Genomic DNA, 16,439 nt, shown 5'->3' on the forward strand with positions numbered 1-16,439 from the left:
AGATTTTATAGTGAAACAGGAAGCTATAGCTGTACTTATAGAATGCAAACAAATTTGATATTAAAACAATTATTTTTATTGACTTACTTTATTATAGTTTGAGCCCTATACATTTTAAGTATCCCATGCAGATTTCCCCCTCTATTCTTTATAATCACTATAAGTATAATTAGTGAACATAAAAATAGCATTAGGGAATATTATTCTTTCAAAGACTATTCTACTTTATGATACAAAGCATCCCCAGTGGTGGCTTTTGATGCCAGATTAGTTTTAGGCCCTCATTCTTATTACTAGTGGCCTTATCCCTTAAACATGCAAAGATAATAAAATATAGCAATCATTGTATATTCAGGAATCATGGGAAGTAGGAAAGTACAACCTAAAAGTTGTCTACAATAACATGAAAAATTTATGAAGACAAACTGACAATGAAGTTACAATGTTAAATTTTATAGATATTTAATTAAACATGTATTCATTTTGATTATAAATTTTTAAATTTGAAAATCAATGCATTTTTCTTAAAGTTTAAAATTTTGGATATTTTGTGAATCCTTGATACTCTATATAATCCCTAATAAAACACCTTTTATAGGCCACCAAGTGGTTCTGGGTCCATGTAGCTAGTCTCTGGAAAGAACTATGCTTCCAGATCACAGACTTTCTTTAAAATGTGGGAACAAATGATTATCTCTCAAATTATACACTAGTTTTTTTTTTTAATCACAATAATTTTTTGTGAAGTCAAGAAGGTGAGCTTTTCCCTTCACTTAATTCAATTAAGCATTTATTTATTATATGCTCTTAAAAAACATTAATTGGCCATTTTTCATTCTGGAAGAATGATGTACCCCCTCAAGGCACACACAATAGCTATAGACTGACACAAACAAATCTTCTTGAGAGATGTTAAAAATGAAAACATTTTAGACATACTGCAAGTAGCCATTGGGATTCATGAATAATTTTCAGGTTAATAAGTTAGAGAGAAATGGCTACTAGAGGTATGGATTTCAAAAGGGAATCCTTGCTCTTAAAGATAAAAATAAGGTTCCTGAAATAAGCCTTCAAGAACTGTTTTATTTTTTTTTTAAAGAGAGATCTTGATGGCAAATTTTTTTCTTAATTATTTCTACCTTACCTTTCAAATATAATTATAATTACCTGTTATTATATATTACATATAATATAATATTTTCAATTTTACTATTACCATAAGAGAGGAATCAAAGTCCACTGCATGTTATAATATATTTATCCTCAAATAATTTATAATTAAATCTCAAAATCCCAAATCTGAACAATAAAATTCCCTGTTTAGATATAGAGAGGGAGAAAAAATCCTTCTAAATTGGTGCCAATCTAAACTATAGAAAACTATAGAATGCTTTAAGGCAGTAGTTTCACTACCTTCAATTACTTGAAGTGATACTAATTGTTACAAGAAAAAAATACAGTTTATGTGGGCTATTATTATATTTTATTATTTTTAAACAAATGTGGGGCAAAGCCACCAATAATTAGAGTAAGGGGGGCATGAGGGGCTTAAAATTATACTGGTATCAAATGCTGCCATGGGATCTTGTAAAGTTGCTTGATGAAATAGATGACTCACTTATAGTTAGAAGGTTATATAAAAATGTATACGCTAGAGTGTTTTTAAAAGCTCTCAAAAACCATGTACTTCCCTAAAAGAGCTAAACATCCACTCACAATCTTGTTCAGATTAAATTTTTTGGCAAGCCCTCCCCCATCCCCAACATTTCTCCCCTTACAGGCCAAATTCCAATCAGCTCTATTTTAACATGAATTCTGATTCAGAAAAATATGACTACAAATGGTATATTAGCCTGAGACAATCTTATACCAATTTGAAAATGCCAAGTAATAAAGATTATTTCAAATAAATGGGAAAACAACCTTTTTAAAAAAATTTGAGATGCAATGTCTTTTATTTACAGTAGCTCATTTTCTTTAAACCATATCAGTATATTCTGCTTAAATTATATCAGTGAAAATATCAATATTATGCTAATCAGAGGCACTAAGCAACCTGTGTCAACTGTTAAAATGTCACATACTGTGTGTCTCCCAACTTAATCAACTTCCACCTCAGCTTCCACCAGCATAATAATTTTAAAATATTGATTTAACCATAGTACATTTAAATATTTTTACTTCAAATTTTGGCACTTTGCCTGTCAAATGATCAAAAACAAACAAAAAAAAATGTTAATAAGGAATTGTGCTACCTGATGAGTCAGGGATTTTATATTATGATGTTTGACCCAGCAATTACACTTTTAGAAATCTATTCAGTATTATAGTAATTATCAGAAAAGGAGAAAAGACAACACAAAAAATGTTCAACACAGCATTATTTATAATCATAAATATTAAAAAAAAAAACTAAGAGGCCTAGAACGGGGATAAACATTTTTAAAAGAAGAGCAAGAGTTAAAAATAGTCGTGAAACAGGGTTAAAGAAAAACAACAATCCACAAGAATAAACTGAACTGTTTCAACAATCTAAAATATTTATCAATAAGAGAAAAATCAAATACGAAAATTTACAATGTATCACTGAAATGTGGGAGTACAGTAATTATACTTCTCTGTATTTTCTTATATTTAAGTTACTTTTATCACCTGGGTATTACTTGTATAATCAGAAAAAGTTATTAAAAGGATACACAATTTATCTTTTTAAAAAATTGTATCTAAATTTGTTCTACTTTATAGACCTTTCATGTTTAAATTACAAAAGTTGGCACTGTGTGTTCTCAAGCAATACGAAGCTTTTCTGCAAGCTCCTCACCAGTAATATCACTGCAAGTATTTCATTATTTTCTTAATATTATATATCAATTCTTGTTCTTTTAAATAATAGTATTAAAATTTTTGCTTACTTTACCACAATATTTCCTAAACACCGAGCCTTCAGTTTTTGCATGTTGTCATCCAAAACCATAACTGAAAAGTAAAGCATAAATAAAGAATCAAACAAATGAATAAAAATTTGAATTAAAATGTATGACTTCAGTGCTTAAGTATTCACATATTTCCTCTTTTCAACACTCAAAATACTAGCTTAAGAAAAGGTGTATTATAATTCTAATGAGACCATGAACATATATAAGAAAGCTAAAATGTCTCACCAAAAATACAGAGTACACGCTTTTGATGTCTAACAAGTTCATAAATTTTCCTTCAGAATCTCCCTTATATAAATAGGTCCTATTTCAAACACACTGGTAATTTCATGATCTATATTCATATCCACCTTAACGTATCCTTCCGTTCTATCGAAAGATTTAAAAATATGTTTAGCTTTTCAAAAATTAAAGAAAACAAGTCAAGTATAAAAAAAACTAAAAAATATTTCAAGCAATAATAATAAAGTATTCAAAACCTGGAAACCTCATTTTTCTAATTTGTCTTCATATCCATGTACAAGTCTGAAAGGTCAATTTAACTTTCCAAATTTTATCCCAATGTTTTCTGTGCTATACTGTTAAAATCCTGAAAGATTTTAGTAGATCAAAGCTTGTATTCACATTCAATACCCTTAGTGGAAAAAAAAAAATGGAAATGAGGATACATCATCATGTTTTAAGATTTAATAGATTCTTTATGTGGCTTCATCCATCCAGGTTATTCTACTGAAAGAAGCTATGAAAAAAAGACATTATTCCCCCCAAAATTAATCACTCCTTTCTTTGTGCACCCAGAGCACTTTGTTTTAAAATTCTGGTCTTACAGTTACTAGCAGTATAGCTATCTGTCTCCCACTAGATTGTGAGTTCATTAAGGGTGAAGGCCATACCTAATTCATCTTTGTTTTCCCAAATCCCAGAATAGTAGACAATTTACTATGTGCCCCTGAACACATCCTATTACCCCTTCAATTTCCCTATCTAAAATGTGGGAGTAGTTCCTTTCTCATAGTGTTGGCACAAGAATTACTTGAAAAAAATAATAAAGTGATAAACTTGCATAAGGTACTCAATGAATGTGAAATTATTACATTACATTGAAAGATTTTTACACAAAAATGGTTTCCTTTCCTTCTCAAAAGGATACTGCTTTTTTATTATAATATTGAATGTTATGTTATGCTTTGAATCTCTGAATAGCTACAAAACATATAAAGATCATAAGTCATAAAGTCACTATTTCCTTGGTTATAAATTGGCTTTCAGACAATGAGAAACTTCTGTACTGAAATTCCATGAGACATCAAAGTTTAACTCTTTCTTACAACTGGATATAAAAATGGTACTGAACTACTGAAAAAGAAATGTGTTTAAATCTCCCAGAAGCGCCAGCCCCTAAAAATGGCTCAACACAAAAGCAGTTTTTCTGACAAAAGGAGTAGAGATGATGGAACTGTTCAAAGGGAAGATTTCACTAAAACTGGATTCACCTTTCCATGCCTGGAGAAGTCACTGACTTCATAGAATATCTATTTCTGCCCTTAAAAAAAAAATCTTTATGTCTTTTTATAAATATATCTGTTGGGTTAAACCAAATGACCCATATTTTCTTAACCAGTCATTGTCCTAGGAGAAAAATACAATAATTTTATGCTAGAGAAGCAAAAGACAAATCTCTAAATTTTGTAATTTATATGCAAATAGGAATATACGTATGAATCATATTCTGTCTCAAAAAGCTGGGTTTTTCTCATAAATCTAATTAAATTAAATTGTGTGACCTTATGCAAATAACTGCTTCATTTTCCTTGTCTCTAAAATGAAAGTGTGAGTCTAAATTAAGTCAGTCCATCTGGCTTCCCTGAAATATCAATAATACTACTACCTAAGATGGAATTCAGTCTTTCTATTAGCAGGCGTTGTATTAATGCTTCATTATGTTACAACACAGCAACCCTATGAAGAACATAGAATTATTCCCATCTAGAAATAAGAAAATTGAATGTTTGGAAAGTTAGATATATAATGGAAAAATTAGATATACAATGGAATATTACTCAGCCATAAGAAAAGATGAAATACTGCCATTTGTGACAACATGGATGGATATTGAGATTAACATGCTAAGTGAAATAAATTAGAAAAAGTTGAGAACCATATGATTTCACTCATATGTGGGATATAAAACTGAAAGCAACAAACAAACGAGACAAACAAACCAAAACTCATAGACACAAATCCAAGTTTAGTGGTTACCAGAGGGAAAGGGAGAAGGAGGGGAGGTAGATAAGGGTTAAATGGGGTCAAATATATGATGATAAAAGGAGATCTGACTTTGGGGTGTGAACACGCAATGCAATATACATATGATGTATTATTGAATTGTACACTTGAAACCTATATAATTTTATTAACCAACATCATCCAATAAATTTAATTTTTTTAAAAGTTAGATGACTTGTAAAAGTTATACAATTAGGGAATTGAGTCCAAGAGTAGTTATTGAGCTATTATAATCACTACTACCGATTTAAAAACAAATATTGAAAAATATTGTCTCTCATTGTCACATACCATCAGCATGAATGAAATGATTTTTCTTTATTAGAATCCTTATTTTGTATACTTATTTTTAGCCGAGAGTTTCAAAAACCTTATCATCACTCCTAAATTAAAGAGTAGTATATACAATGGGAAAAAACTGCAGCTTTTGTAACAAAAACAAGCAAACAAACAAAAGAAACACAAGGGTTTGCATTGTCTTCAGGATCTAACCAGTCGTGTTACTTTAGGAGAGTTATTTAGTCTCTTTGGGCACCAGTTAACTCATCTCTGAAGTGGTAATTAAATCTCTGAATTAAATATCCTGCAGCACAAAATGATGCATGCAAAGTACTCAGCACCTAGCAGGTATTCCATACATATTTATTTCACATCCATATCTTCAACATGCCTTATAAATAACATATTTTCTTAGTTTTGACATCATGTAGAATATGTCCTTGGAAGTCTACAATCTTACTTTTGATCAAATCAGCTCATAAAACTTAAGGCATTCCTTTTGAATACAGGTATTCATTCAGTCAAATACTTACTAAGTGCCTAGTATGTTTCATGTGATATGATTCACACTATACACAAAAATTGCCAAATTTATTAACATTACATATTTTAAACAATCATTGTCATATCTCACCATTGTATCCTGGGACACTTTTTCCTGCTTGTCCTGGAGGAGGTGTTTTAGAATTACCTAATCCAATGCATGATGCTGTAATTGGGGATCCAGTCTCTAGAAAAAGAAATATTATTTATCACTTAATGTTTCAATTTGAGATGATGATTTCTTTAGTGTGTTTACTCCCCCGTGCCTCCAAGTCTGTCACAGAATTTAACTGCAGGAACAGATAAATAGCGCAAATGCATTATTGTAAATTTTTTAAAATCCAGGAATTTATACCATATCAGCATCTCTAAAACTTAAGAACACATATTTAAGGTAATATAAATAGTAGTGCTTCTTTAAAGAAAAGAAAGGCCTCAATAGTGCTCTCAGCTGTGGATCAGGAAGCATAAAGAACAGAGAATGACGTGACTGTAAGAGTTTTACAACACACGTTAAAAACGAAAGATTTCTAGAAAAGATGCTCTCTCTTAAGCCATCGAGAGGTATTTTATCATGGTAAGTAACAACTATATATGAAATATTTGCTATTTTAGCTTAGTCTGTGGAATAAGTAACCCCCAAATTTTAAACAATATATGAACAATATCATACTCTAATATTTTTAAGAACTACACTTGTCTAGAGACCTTGCATCTGAAGTTGAATTTAACAATGTTTTCTCAATCTGTTTTGCCTGGACTTCTAAAAGGCCAAAAATATTTTAAAAAAAAAAAAAGATATTTTTACTCTGCTGAGTATTTTACCAAGGCCAAAGACTTACCTACAATTAGTTGGCATTGATTAACAAAAATGTTAAATTTGTTTTCTCTATCTCCAGTTTTAACAGAATAATAGCAGCTATTACATAAAAACCATAAGAAACCGATCATTTTTATGGAGGAATGCATTTGTTATTTAGTGAACACAAGTTTGTACTTAACAGAATCTTTTAAACATGAGACTTATATCTGTGTAGAAACAAGAAAAGAGGGTATTGATAGTGAAAAGTTTCAAAACCACTGGCTTAATATTACATACACAAACATACACGTACATACACCCAAGGAATTAATTGCCAAACCAAACAAATTCAAAGTAATCCAAAATATCCAAAATGTCTATTTTCCTAAGGACTCAGAATGCATTCTTTCCACCATGGTCTCTATCACAATTTACATACATTTATATCACTTTAGAATGATGAGAAGAATTTATTGCTGTTCTTTACTTTCCAGTTTAATGTATTACTCACATTTTATGGATGGTGGCTCAGCTGGCAGCAATAACAGAAGACTGACTCTTGAACATAAAAACACAGTTCCTAAGTCACAGCCCAGTGCTTAAGGTACTAAGCCATACAGTTGCCACTGAGGAAAAGCAGCCAGTAACCAGAATAGAGATTTCTGATGTTAACAAAGAATTCTCAAATAGTTTCAAATGGAAAGGTATTTTAGGAAATTGCATTTCATCAGCCATGCAAATACCCTGCCCATTCTCCCTACAGCAGTCGAATTGGGAGACGATCTGCATGTTTGGAAGGGTTAACAGCAATTTTCCCTTTACCTTTTAAAAAATGTCTAAGTGCCCACCTCAGCTATCCTTCAAAACTGAAGGAAAAAACAAGAGCGAAGGGGATGACAGGAAACAACTCTGTAGAGTAAGTGTCTTTTTTTTTTTTTGTTTTAACACCCACAGCACCTGCTCTTCACAGGTGGTCTCCCATCCAAGTACTAACCAGCCCTGACCCTGTTTAGCAGCCAAGATCAGACAAGATTGGACACGTTCAGGGTAGCATGGCTGTAGACTGTAGAGTGAGGTTCTTAAAGGAAGATGCACGGGCAGAGTAAGATGACAACAGAAACAGAAGCTACTTTGTCACATTAGGAAGATGCTTCTGTTCTTCCTCCCACCCTCATGGGAAGTGGCTGCTAAAGTAAAATTGCTCTTTAAAAGCATATCTTCTCAAGTTTAGTTTATCAATAGGGGCATTCCAACCATCCGAAGTTCACAGGTGTTTCTCAACACTCTAAAGGCTTCTCAGAAACTAGTCAATAGATGGCTCTGGACCCTATAAGTGTACCTTCTGTTGGCTCTAGTACTTGCTGCCTAAAAGAAAAACAAAGAACTCCAACAACAAAACTGGAACTACACCCTGCTTCATCTCATGTTACGGTGGATTCTTATAAAAAGTTCAACACTCTGCTCCTCCTAGAACTCTGGGAGAAATGGAGTGTGGGAAGAGGAAGTGAGAATAAAGCTTAGTCTTAAATAATAGCGCAAGAAAGGAGTAGTTAAGCACCATCAATATTTACTGCCTAAGCAAGCTGACATTATATATATTTCCTGAGATTCTTAAGCATCTTTCTGTAATGATTACATATTATAAAATCTTTTAACCTTCAATTGTTTCACTGGATTTATAATTATAAAACAACATGGAAAGCATCTTCTTCTATATCATTATTTTGATTGAATTTTCAAGTCAGTGAATAGGATTATCTATTCACTTAGATAATATACACTTTTCCTTTAAACATTAGTAATTTGAGTATCTCTTTGACCTTATTTTCATATTTATTTAGAGAATTAGATAAAGAATCGTTGGTATTCACATACCAAGGATACAATCAAGAAAAAAGGTGACAGTTCCTAAGACTCTAAGCATAATAAGGAGCCATATTTAGGACAAAAGTGGATGAAAAAGACCATACTGGTTGTTACAGATACTTTGATTTTCTATCTTTATACCTCGAATGTCCTGAGGCCCAAGAACTAATCCACCTGAACTGCAAGCGCACACACCTGTGATCACACATTCTTGCAAACAGACTGGCTCTTGGGTTGGTCCACATGCAGAGAAAGCTCCAGGTTAGGGAAAACCTACAGGCATGCTGCAGCCCTTAACCAAACTCCTAAGGACTCCCAAAGTCCCATTTCAAAGATGCTCTAAAAACTTCTGTTTCATACTGTCCAGTCTACAATTAACAGGCTTGCAGTTATCTAGGGAGACAGAAAATCTAGATGTCACATTGTGACTGGGAAATAGCTACATTAAATGAACCAGAGCATTCTCTTTAAAGAACAGAATAGGATGCTGCATTTGGAGAAATCTAAAGCTACCTAACCTTTGAAAAACATAATACTCGGAAATTCACCAGCATTTCTTTAAATAAGAGAAAACCAGGAAGAGGATGGCAGAAAATTGAAGGACGTGAAGAATAAGTTATGTTAGTATATTTATATTTATACTACATTAGAAGCTAATACAGACATTTCACTTTTTTTTTTTGTAACTGTATTGCCTCATTCCACCTTATTGCATTAGTGAGGTGTTACCTAAATGAACTTTCCTTAAAACTTCTACCTCTAAAGGAAAGAGAGAAAAGAGAACTAATATATATAATTTATTTCAAATATAAATTATGCCCTGTATCATGCTAAATTTTGTTTATATTTATATTTTTTGCTTGTTGTTTCTATTATTGCATTTAATTCCATTACAAGCTAATAGAAGAAAAGAGAATACTCTTTTTACAGAAGAAATACACTGAGACCTAACCTAGAAATTTTAAACTATTTGCCAAGGTTGCATAGTTCTTTCAGAAGGAGTCATGTGTACCATTTGTGAGGTTTTCATATAGAAGAAAGAGGATTAGAAGGGAACAGAAATCACCCAGACTGTGTCTCAGAGGAAGAAGAATCCTTGTGACAGAGAGGGAACACAGTCTCTTATATTTGCAAATGGAAGTAATGGTAGTATGTATCACTTATTAGCAAGTATTTATTGAGCAGCTACTATGTGCTAGGTGTTGTCATTAGAACTAGGGGTAGAGCAATAAACAAAAGTGACCAAAATGACTACCTTCATGGAGCACACATTCCCGCCCGACCCTGCTTAGCTTCTGAGATCAGATGAGATGAGGAGTGTTCAGGGTGGCATGATAATAGACTAGGTTCATTTTATTTGGGGTTTTGAGAGAGATGTATAGGAAGAAATGCATGGACAGACAGAAGCTATATTAGAATAGTCAGTTAATGGGAGAGATTCCTGTGGCTTCCTGAACATCAGGAACCAATTCATATGAGATATTCACTAGACTGACAGAAAGACTAGGGCCCAGTTAGGTGGTACATGGGAGACAGACAGCTCATACAAACGAAAGATGATCACTTTTGTTATATAAGTGTTAATGGGTATATAGATCAATAAAACATTTCTGAATGGCAATTTGGCAATTATAAAAGCCCTTAAAATTGCACATGCCCTTTAACCCAGTTGTTTCACTTTAAGGGATATATACAAGAAAATATTTATGGGAGTTCACAGACATTAAACATCAGAGACATTTATCACAGTATTGTTTATATAAAAGCTTAGAAGACTGTCCAAAGGTAGGGATTATTCCACATTAAGGAATAATGAACCATTCGAACACCACAGAAAAATATCTAATTGGAAATAATTCTTACAAAATATTGTTTAAAAAATTTGTAAAACATAATGCACAATACATTGAACAAAAATCAACATCTGGATAAGATGCACATTAAAATTTTAACAAAAGTTATTTCCGAATGGTGAGTAAATGGGAGGCCATGTCGAACAGTCCAAAGGCTGCATCACAACTTTGGAAGCTGCCCACAGTGGGGAGTAAAGAAGCCGCAATTTGTTCGATGCTCCTCCTAACACATGGGACCCACGTCCTCTCTATTTTCATTTGGGTTACATTTTGATGGTTTTGACTAATAGAAAGAGTGGAAGTGATACTCTGTTTTAGGTATAAGTCTATCAAATTTTATAACACTGTTTCTGGAACCTCTCAGCTGCCCACTACTCCGAATCTTCCAAGATAAGAATTCCACTTGCAGGCATTTCTGTTACTAGACTTAGCTGCATCCAGCCCTCCAGCCATTCCCAGGCAAGAGAGTGAAGCCTTCTTGGACCAACCAGACCAGCCCACTCACGACTTAAAAATGTGAGTTGTCTCAATCAACACTGCCTGGAGCACAAAATACCTGGCTGATCTCTGCTCATATCCCTGATAAACAAAATCATAAGATATTATTGTTGTTTGAAGCTACTAGAGTTTGAAGTATTTTTTTTTTTTTTACACAGTAATAGATTCTTGGAACACCCACCATTAAAAACATTACAAAATCTTTGAAAAAAGAATCAGTGCAGTTCTTAAAAAGAATTGTACATACAATTATATGAAAACATTCTTTTAGCCTTCAGTTGAAATCAGGTTCTTACTGTGTACTTGAAAATTATTTGCATCCGCAGGACTGAACACAGTCCAATTCCTGACATTTTATGCTCAGGAAATGTTTGCCAACTAGTAAATACATATTTCTTACAGGACTTTAGGTTCTGCTTTCCATTGTTAAGATCAGGGTTCTTAAAAAAAAATAGCAAATCACAGAATGCAATCCCAAAATGAACCATTTAGCAGGAGAAATAGAAGACTCTGGGAAAAGAGAAAAAAACTGTATGGTACTGTTATAATTCTGTTACAATCTTTTCTAATTCCAAGAATGATATTCAAAAGTCAGTCCTTCAATAAATATTTATTGAATATAGTCTACTCACCGAAAGACTTATTTTTGAGGGGAAAGGAATGTTTAGGGTATGGAAAGACATACCATAAAAATAGCAGCATGCTCAAGGGTAGAGAAATTAGACTATCAAGGGACTGACTGCAAGTTATTGAGTAGAGCAATGTTTGGGGTGGGTGGTGGACTAAAAGCCATAATAAGAAACAGTATGAGAGAGAGAGAATCAGAGGCAGATTCTGAAGTGCCTTCTGTGCCATGTTAAAGGATCTGAATATTATTCTTGGAACAATGGGAGACACAGACGGTTTTAGCAAAGGCGATTTGCTCAGAACTGCATTTCAGAAAAACCTTTTTGGTTGCAAACTGGAACAGTAAACTGAGGACCCCAACCCGGCAAGAAATCACTTAGCCTTGGTATTCTGATGCATGTGAGAGATAGTGGAAGGTGAGACCAAATTTGAGTCATACTCAGAATTAAAAGGTCTTGGTAATTGTTTGGATATGAGGAAAGAGCCCTAAGGTTTTGGCTAAGAAATAACACAGAAAGAAAAGTAGACGTGAGTGAAGGCTAAGAGGAGTAACGTGGTGGAAGGTTCACAAGTCCAGCTCTATAAATAAAAGCTCCGGTGGCATCTGGAAATATGCCATTCTGCCCCACACTGTGGTTCTAGAAACACTACGTTTAAACAATATGGATTTAGAAGTTGGTGGCCCATGCAGATAGCTGAAGTCCTGGAAATAAATCAATTCAGCAGCCTGGTACTGCTGAGTCATATTAATCACAGCATCGCGATGGGCATAGAAGCAATTTGTAAAGAAACCAGTCTCTCCACCTCTGAATCTATGTAGTGAGCTATAAATAACTTGAATGGTGATAGCAGAAAGAAAGCAGAAACAGTGAGATATACCAGTGAAAGAAAATCAATTTAATCTTTGTGTTCACGAGATGGTACGATTATAGTTCAGAATACTTAATTCTAAGCAACTTAACTTTTTGTACTCAGGACGCAGACCATTAATTCAAACTGTGAGACACTGGTCTTATCCCACTCCCTCACCAGCACACTGTCTCTACCTGTGGAGAAACTCATAAATAACCTGGAGTTGAATTAGATAAGAATGCTGAACTAATGAAGGCACAAGATAGGACATATGAAGAGGACTCTGGACAACACAGGACAATGAGAGTTCTAGTTCGAATCTTAACTAGTTAGTTCACTTTGGGAAATTAAACTCTTTATATCACTTTTTCTCATTTATAATTTGAGCTTCTATATTCCAAGATTTCTTGAATCTAGATGACCCACAGACGAGGATGCTGAAATGGCCTTTGTATTCATGAAGGGTTATTCATAGAAAGAAAAGGAAAGAAAAATATTTATTGAGTGTTACTATAGGCCAGGAACTCTGTTGCATTGTTTGTACATATTTCACTTTTTTCAGGCTTCCTACAAGCCCATGAAAAAAGCATGAGCAGAAGATCAAGGACTTGCCTGAGGCACAGAGTAAGTGGTTGAACAAGAATTTAAACACAGTCCTATTAGGATTCGGCATTGTTTTTCACGACCCACATTGATTTCCAAGAATAGTCACCTGTTGTTTTCCAAATTAGAACCACCAGGAAAAAAAAAAAAAGGAACTGGGAACTATTTTGTTGGGTCAAAAGACCCACAGTATGGGAGTTTATACGCAACAGAAGGAAGTCAAATTTCCAGACAGTAAGGTTTGTCAAGAGATGGTGTAAGAACTCTTTTTCTTGTGAAGATCTACAAAAACATGACATATTTTCAACTTTCTAAAGCGAATTAAGTGTGATTCTTGCCAAGGTCATGAGAATTAGAATACATGTTATTTCAAAGACCAAACCGATATTCTTAATTGATTTCCCAGTGCTTCCTCTCTTGCCAAAACATTACTTCTAATATAACAATGGGCACAAATAGATTCTAAAAAGCGATTATACCTATCCTAACTACTTTCTGTACAGTAATCATATTTTTAAAATGCCCTAACTGAAAGTTATTTCTACATTGTTATATTATAAAGATGAAAATGTCTGATTCAATGACTGCTATTTGACTTGGGAAATTCATTTTCTGACAGAGTAACAATTTGTAAACAGTTAATCACTTTCAAAAAGAGAAAGCCTCATCAAGCCCACCTTACACTTGACAAAAGATTCTTCCTTCAACAAACCAAATTCACATAGCTTACCTCTAAGCTCCTGCTTCTAAAATTATCAATAAAAATTACCTACTTTATACTAACAAAGACTGCTCTAAATGAAAAAAAAACTGTGGTTGCTAGGCAACAAAGATGACATCACGACATTTTTCTCTCTCGCCAGATGGATACTGTCAGCACGGCTAGCTGAACATTTCTAAGATGACAGTGTGTCTGTAAAAGTGTTTTTCTCCCAATCACAACTTTTCATGCTAAACTATATAAATTTTCTCTTCCATGAATGAAAAAAGAGATATATTTATTTTTGACCATTACACTGAGAAAAGAAAAAATGCAGCAGTAGTGATTCATTCATATTACTAAAGACTCTGCATTCTACTATTTGAAAGCGTGAGAAGGTATATCAGGCACAACCCAATTCATAAGGCAGTGGCATTGCAGTCCAGTCCAACCCAGTCCTTTGAGTTCCACAATGTCACATTTCAAGATTCTAGTTCAATCCATTGTCTTTGAAAATACAGGCATGCACTTTAATGAAACCCTACCACCATAGCCCAAATTCGATGAAATAACTCAGAAACAGAGAATAACAAGAAGTAAAAAAGCAAAACCTAGGAAGGCAGCATTTGGTTGTACAAGAAATATTTTACTCTAAGATCTGCAGCCAGAGGAATGTGAGCAGCTATTGGCACCCAAACTACAGGGAACAGGTTTTAAATAAAGTCTTTAAGGTAAAGTCACCAAGAAGATGCTTTCCTCATTGTTATGTCAGCCATATAGAGCTTTTTCCATGCTAAGCCTAGGAAGGCATTTTGCAGGAAAATATACAGGATTTTGCAAAAGGCACAAGCTAAGTATGTTTAAGTTAGGAGAACGTCACACATCTAGCACATAGTTGTAAAATATATATTTAAAAAAAAAAAAAAAGGTAGAAGAAACAAGAGCCATAAAACTTCCAGCGTTGAATTCCAGGGATGAAGAAAACTCCCTATGCTAGACTAAACTTAGAACTACAGACTGACACACAAACCTTTTTGCAGTAATTATATAAACTCAGATGCATGAATATGGAATGTCAGAGAATGCAAGGGTAACAGAGGAGGGGAATCCAGAAAAAAGAATGGCTTAAACTTTGATAACCTCGCTATCAAATCCTCAAATCTTGACTAAATGTTCACAATTAGTTTCCTTAGAAGGAATAATAGTACTATATTTGAGACCGTACCATTTCCCATAGAAATCTCTGCTTAGGATAACTGTTATTAAACTATAATTAATTATTCCACTTTGCAGTTTTGCTTTTGGTAAATATAATTATTCCTAACTTTAACAAATCTTGGACTAATGAATCTTTTCCAGATAGACCTAATTGGGTCTGCCTCATCAATTTTTGAAGTTAACACTACTGTCCCAGTTGTCCCTTCTCAGGAAGTACAGCCTACCAAACTGGAAAAGTAAAGATTATCACATCAAGGAGCCTTGACACATTTTAATAATATGGTATTAAGACGTGTGCGCTTTAGGATCAATGATTTTGATTTAAAAACTGGCGTGATCGAATCTGCTGGGGCCTTCAGGTCCACTTTAATAAAATCCAGAATTATCAGATTCCTCCTCAAAGGAGGAGGATTTAGGCTATATATAGAATATAGTTGCTTTGGAACTGGCAATTGCAATTAAAACTGCAGTAGTTCAATCAAACAAGGGGAGAAATACTGTGGTTACTCCAAGATATAAGAACTCAACAAAGATGACTGGAGGCAGATAAGTAAGATCAATAACTTCAATCGTCACCAATGTCTCAATCCATTAGGTGACTAAGTTTTCTCAGTGAAATCCCTCCTTAGAGTTTTAAAAATTCTGTAAAGAATTTTGGTCCTGTATTGAAGTGATGGAAACAAAACAAATAAACCAACAACAGAATCACCTTGAGCTGCTCAAGCCGATGCTTATTAAGTCTTTCCAATCACTTCATCACTACTGGGCATAAAGATACTTGAAACACTTTCAGTGTAAGCTCCATATCTTCAGATGGGAACCACATAGATACGTACTGCCATCAAGTAGAAAGAATCATGAATTCTTTTGATCAAACCCTTTACCAAGTTGTCCCTTATAAAATCCATTGTGGAACCTGAATATTCTAACTTTGTAGCCTGCTATATTTAATTTAACTACTGATAAGTGAAAGAATAAAGTATTTCTATCTAGTATTAAGTAACATTAATAAGTGCGACCTTAAGCTGTTTTGTAGCAATTGTTTCTAAATCAGTACCATATCACATAGTAAACAGGGAAGAAAGGAAGAAAGGGAGAGAGGAAAAAAGAGAGGGACAAAAGAGAGAGAAGAGGGAATGGAGGAACAAAAGAAAAAAAACATCAAAAAAGGAGTGAGTTCTACTGTGTTTAGGTTTTAGTAGTTAGTGTCTGAAATTTAAAGAATGGATTTTTTTTTGTACTTGGTCATTCATAAGAAAAACAACCATTTATAGTCCTTTTACGTTAGGAAAAAAATTCTTACAATGAACATTATGCACTGAACTGACACGTTTCCCTTTCTAAAATTGTGCTTCCTGTCTGATTTCTGGAAAAGC

At 33.6% G+C, this 16,439-nt stretch overlaps 1 protein-coding gene and 1 pseudogene across 3 annotated transcripts in view; both read right to left on the minus strand.

Moving 5' to 3' along the window:
- The window catches only part of ACSS3 (acyl-CoA synthetase short chain family member 3), a 149,123-nt gene that overhangs the window by 30,710 nt on the left and 101,974 nt on the right, over nucleotides 1–16,439 (minus strand). For all 3 annotated transcript variants that reach the window (XM_016132366.2, XM_016132365.2, XM_036237961.1), the window contains 2 exons: nucleotides 6,136–6,231; nucleotides 2,913–2,976 (listed from right to left, as the gene is read on the minus strand). In XM_016132366.2, coding sequence (XP_015987852.1) covers nucleotides 2,913–2,976; nucleotides 6,136–6,231 — 160 coding nt within the window. The remainder of the gene's footprint in view (nucleotides 1–2,912; nucleotides 2,977–6,135; nucleotides 6,232–16,439) is intronic.
- LOC118614195 lies at nucleotides 7,792–7,910 on the minus strand (annotated as a pseudogene).

This window comes from Rousettus aegyptiacus, unplaced genomic scaffold (assembly GCF_014176215.1).
Source record: "Rousettus aegyptiacus isolate mRouAeg1 unplaced genomic scaffold, mRouAeg1.p scaffold_m13_p_2, whole genome shotgun sequence".
NCBI classification, from domain to species: Eukaryota; Metazoa; Chordata; class Mammalia; order Chiroptera; family Pteropodidae; genus Rousettus; species Rousettus aegyptiacus.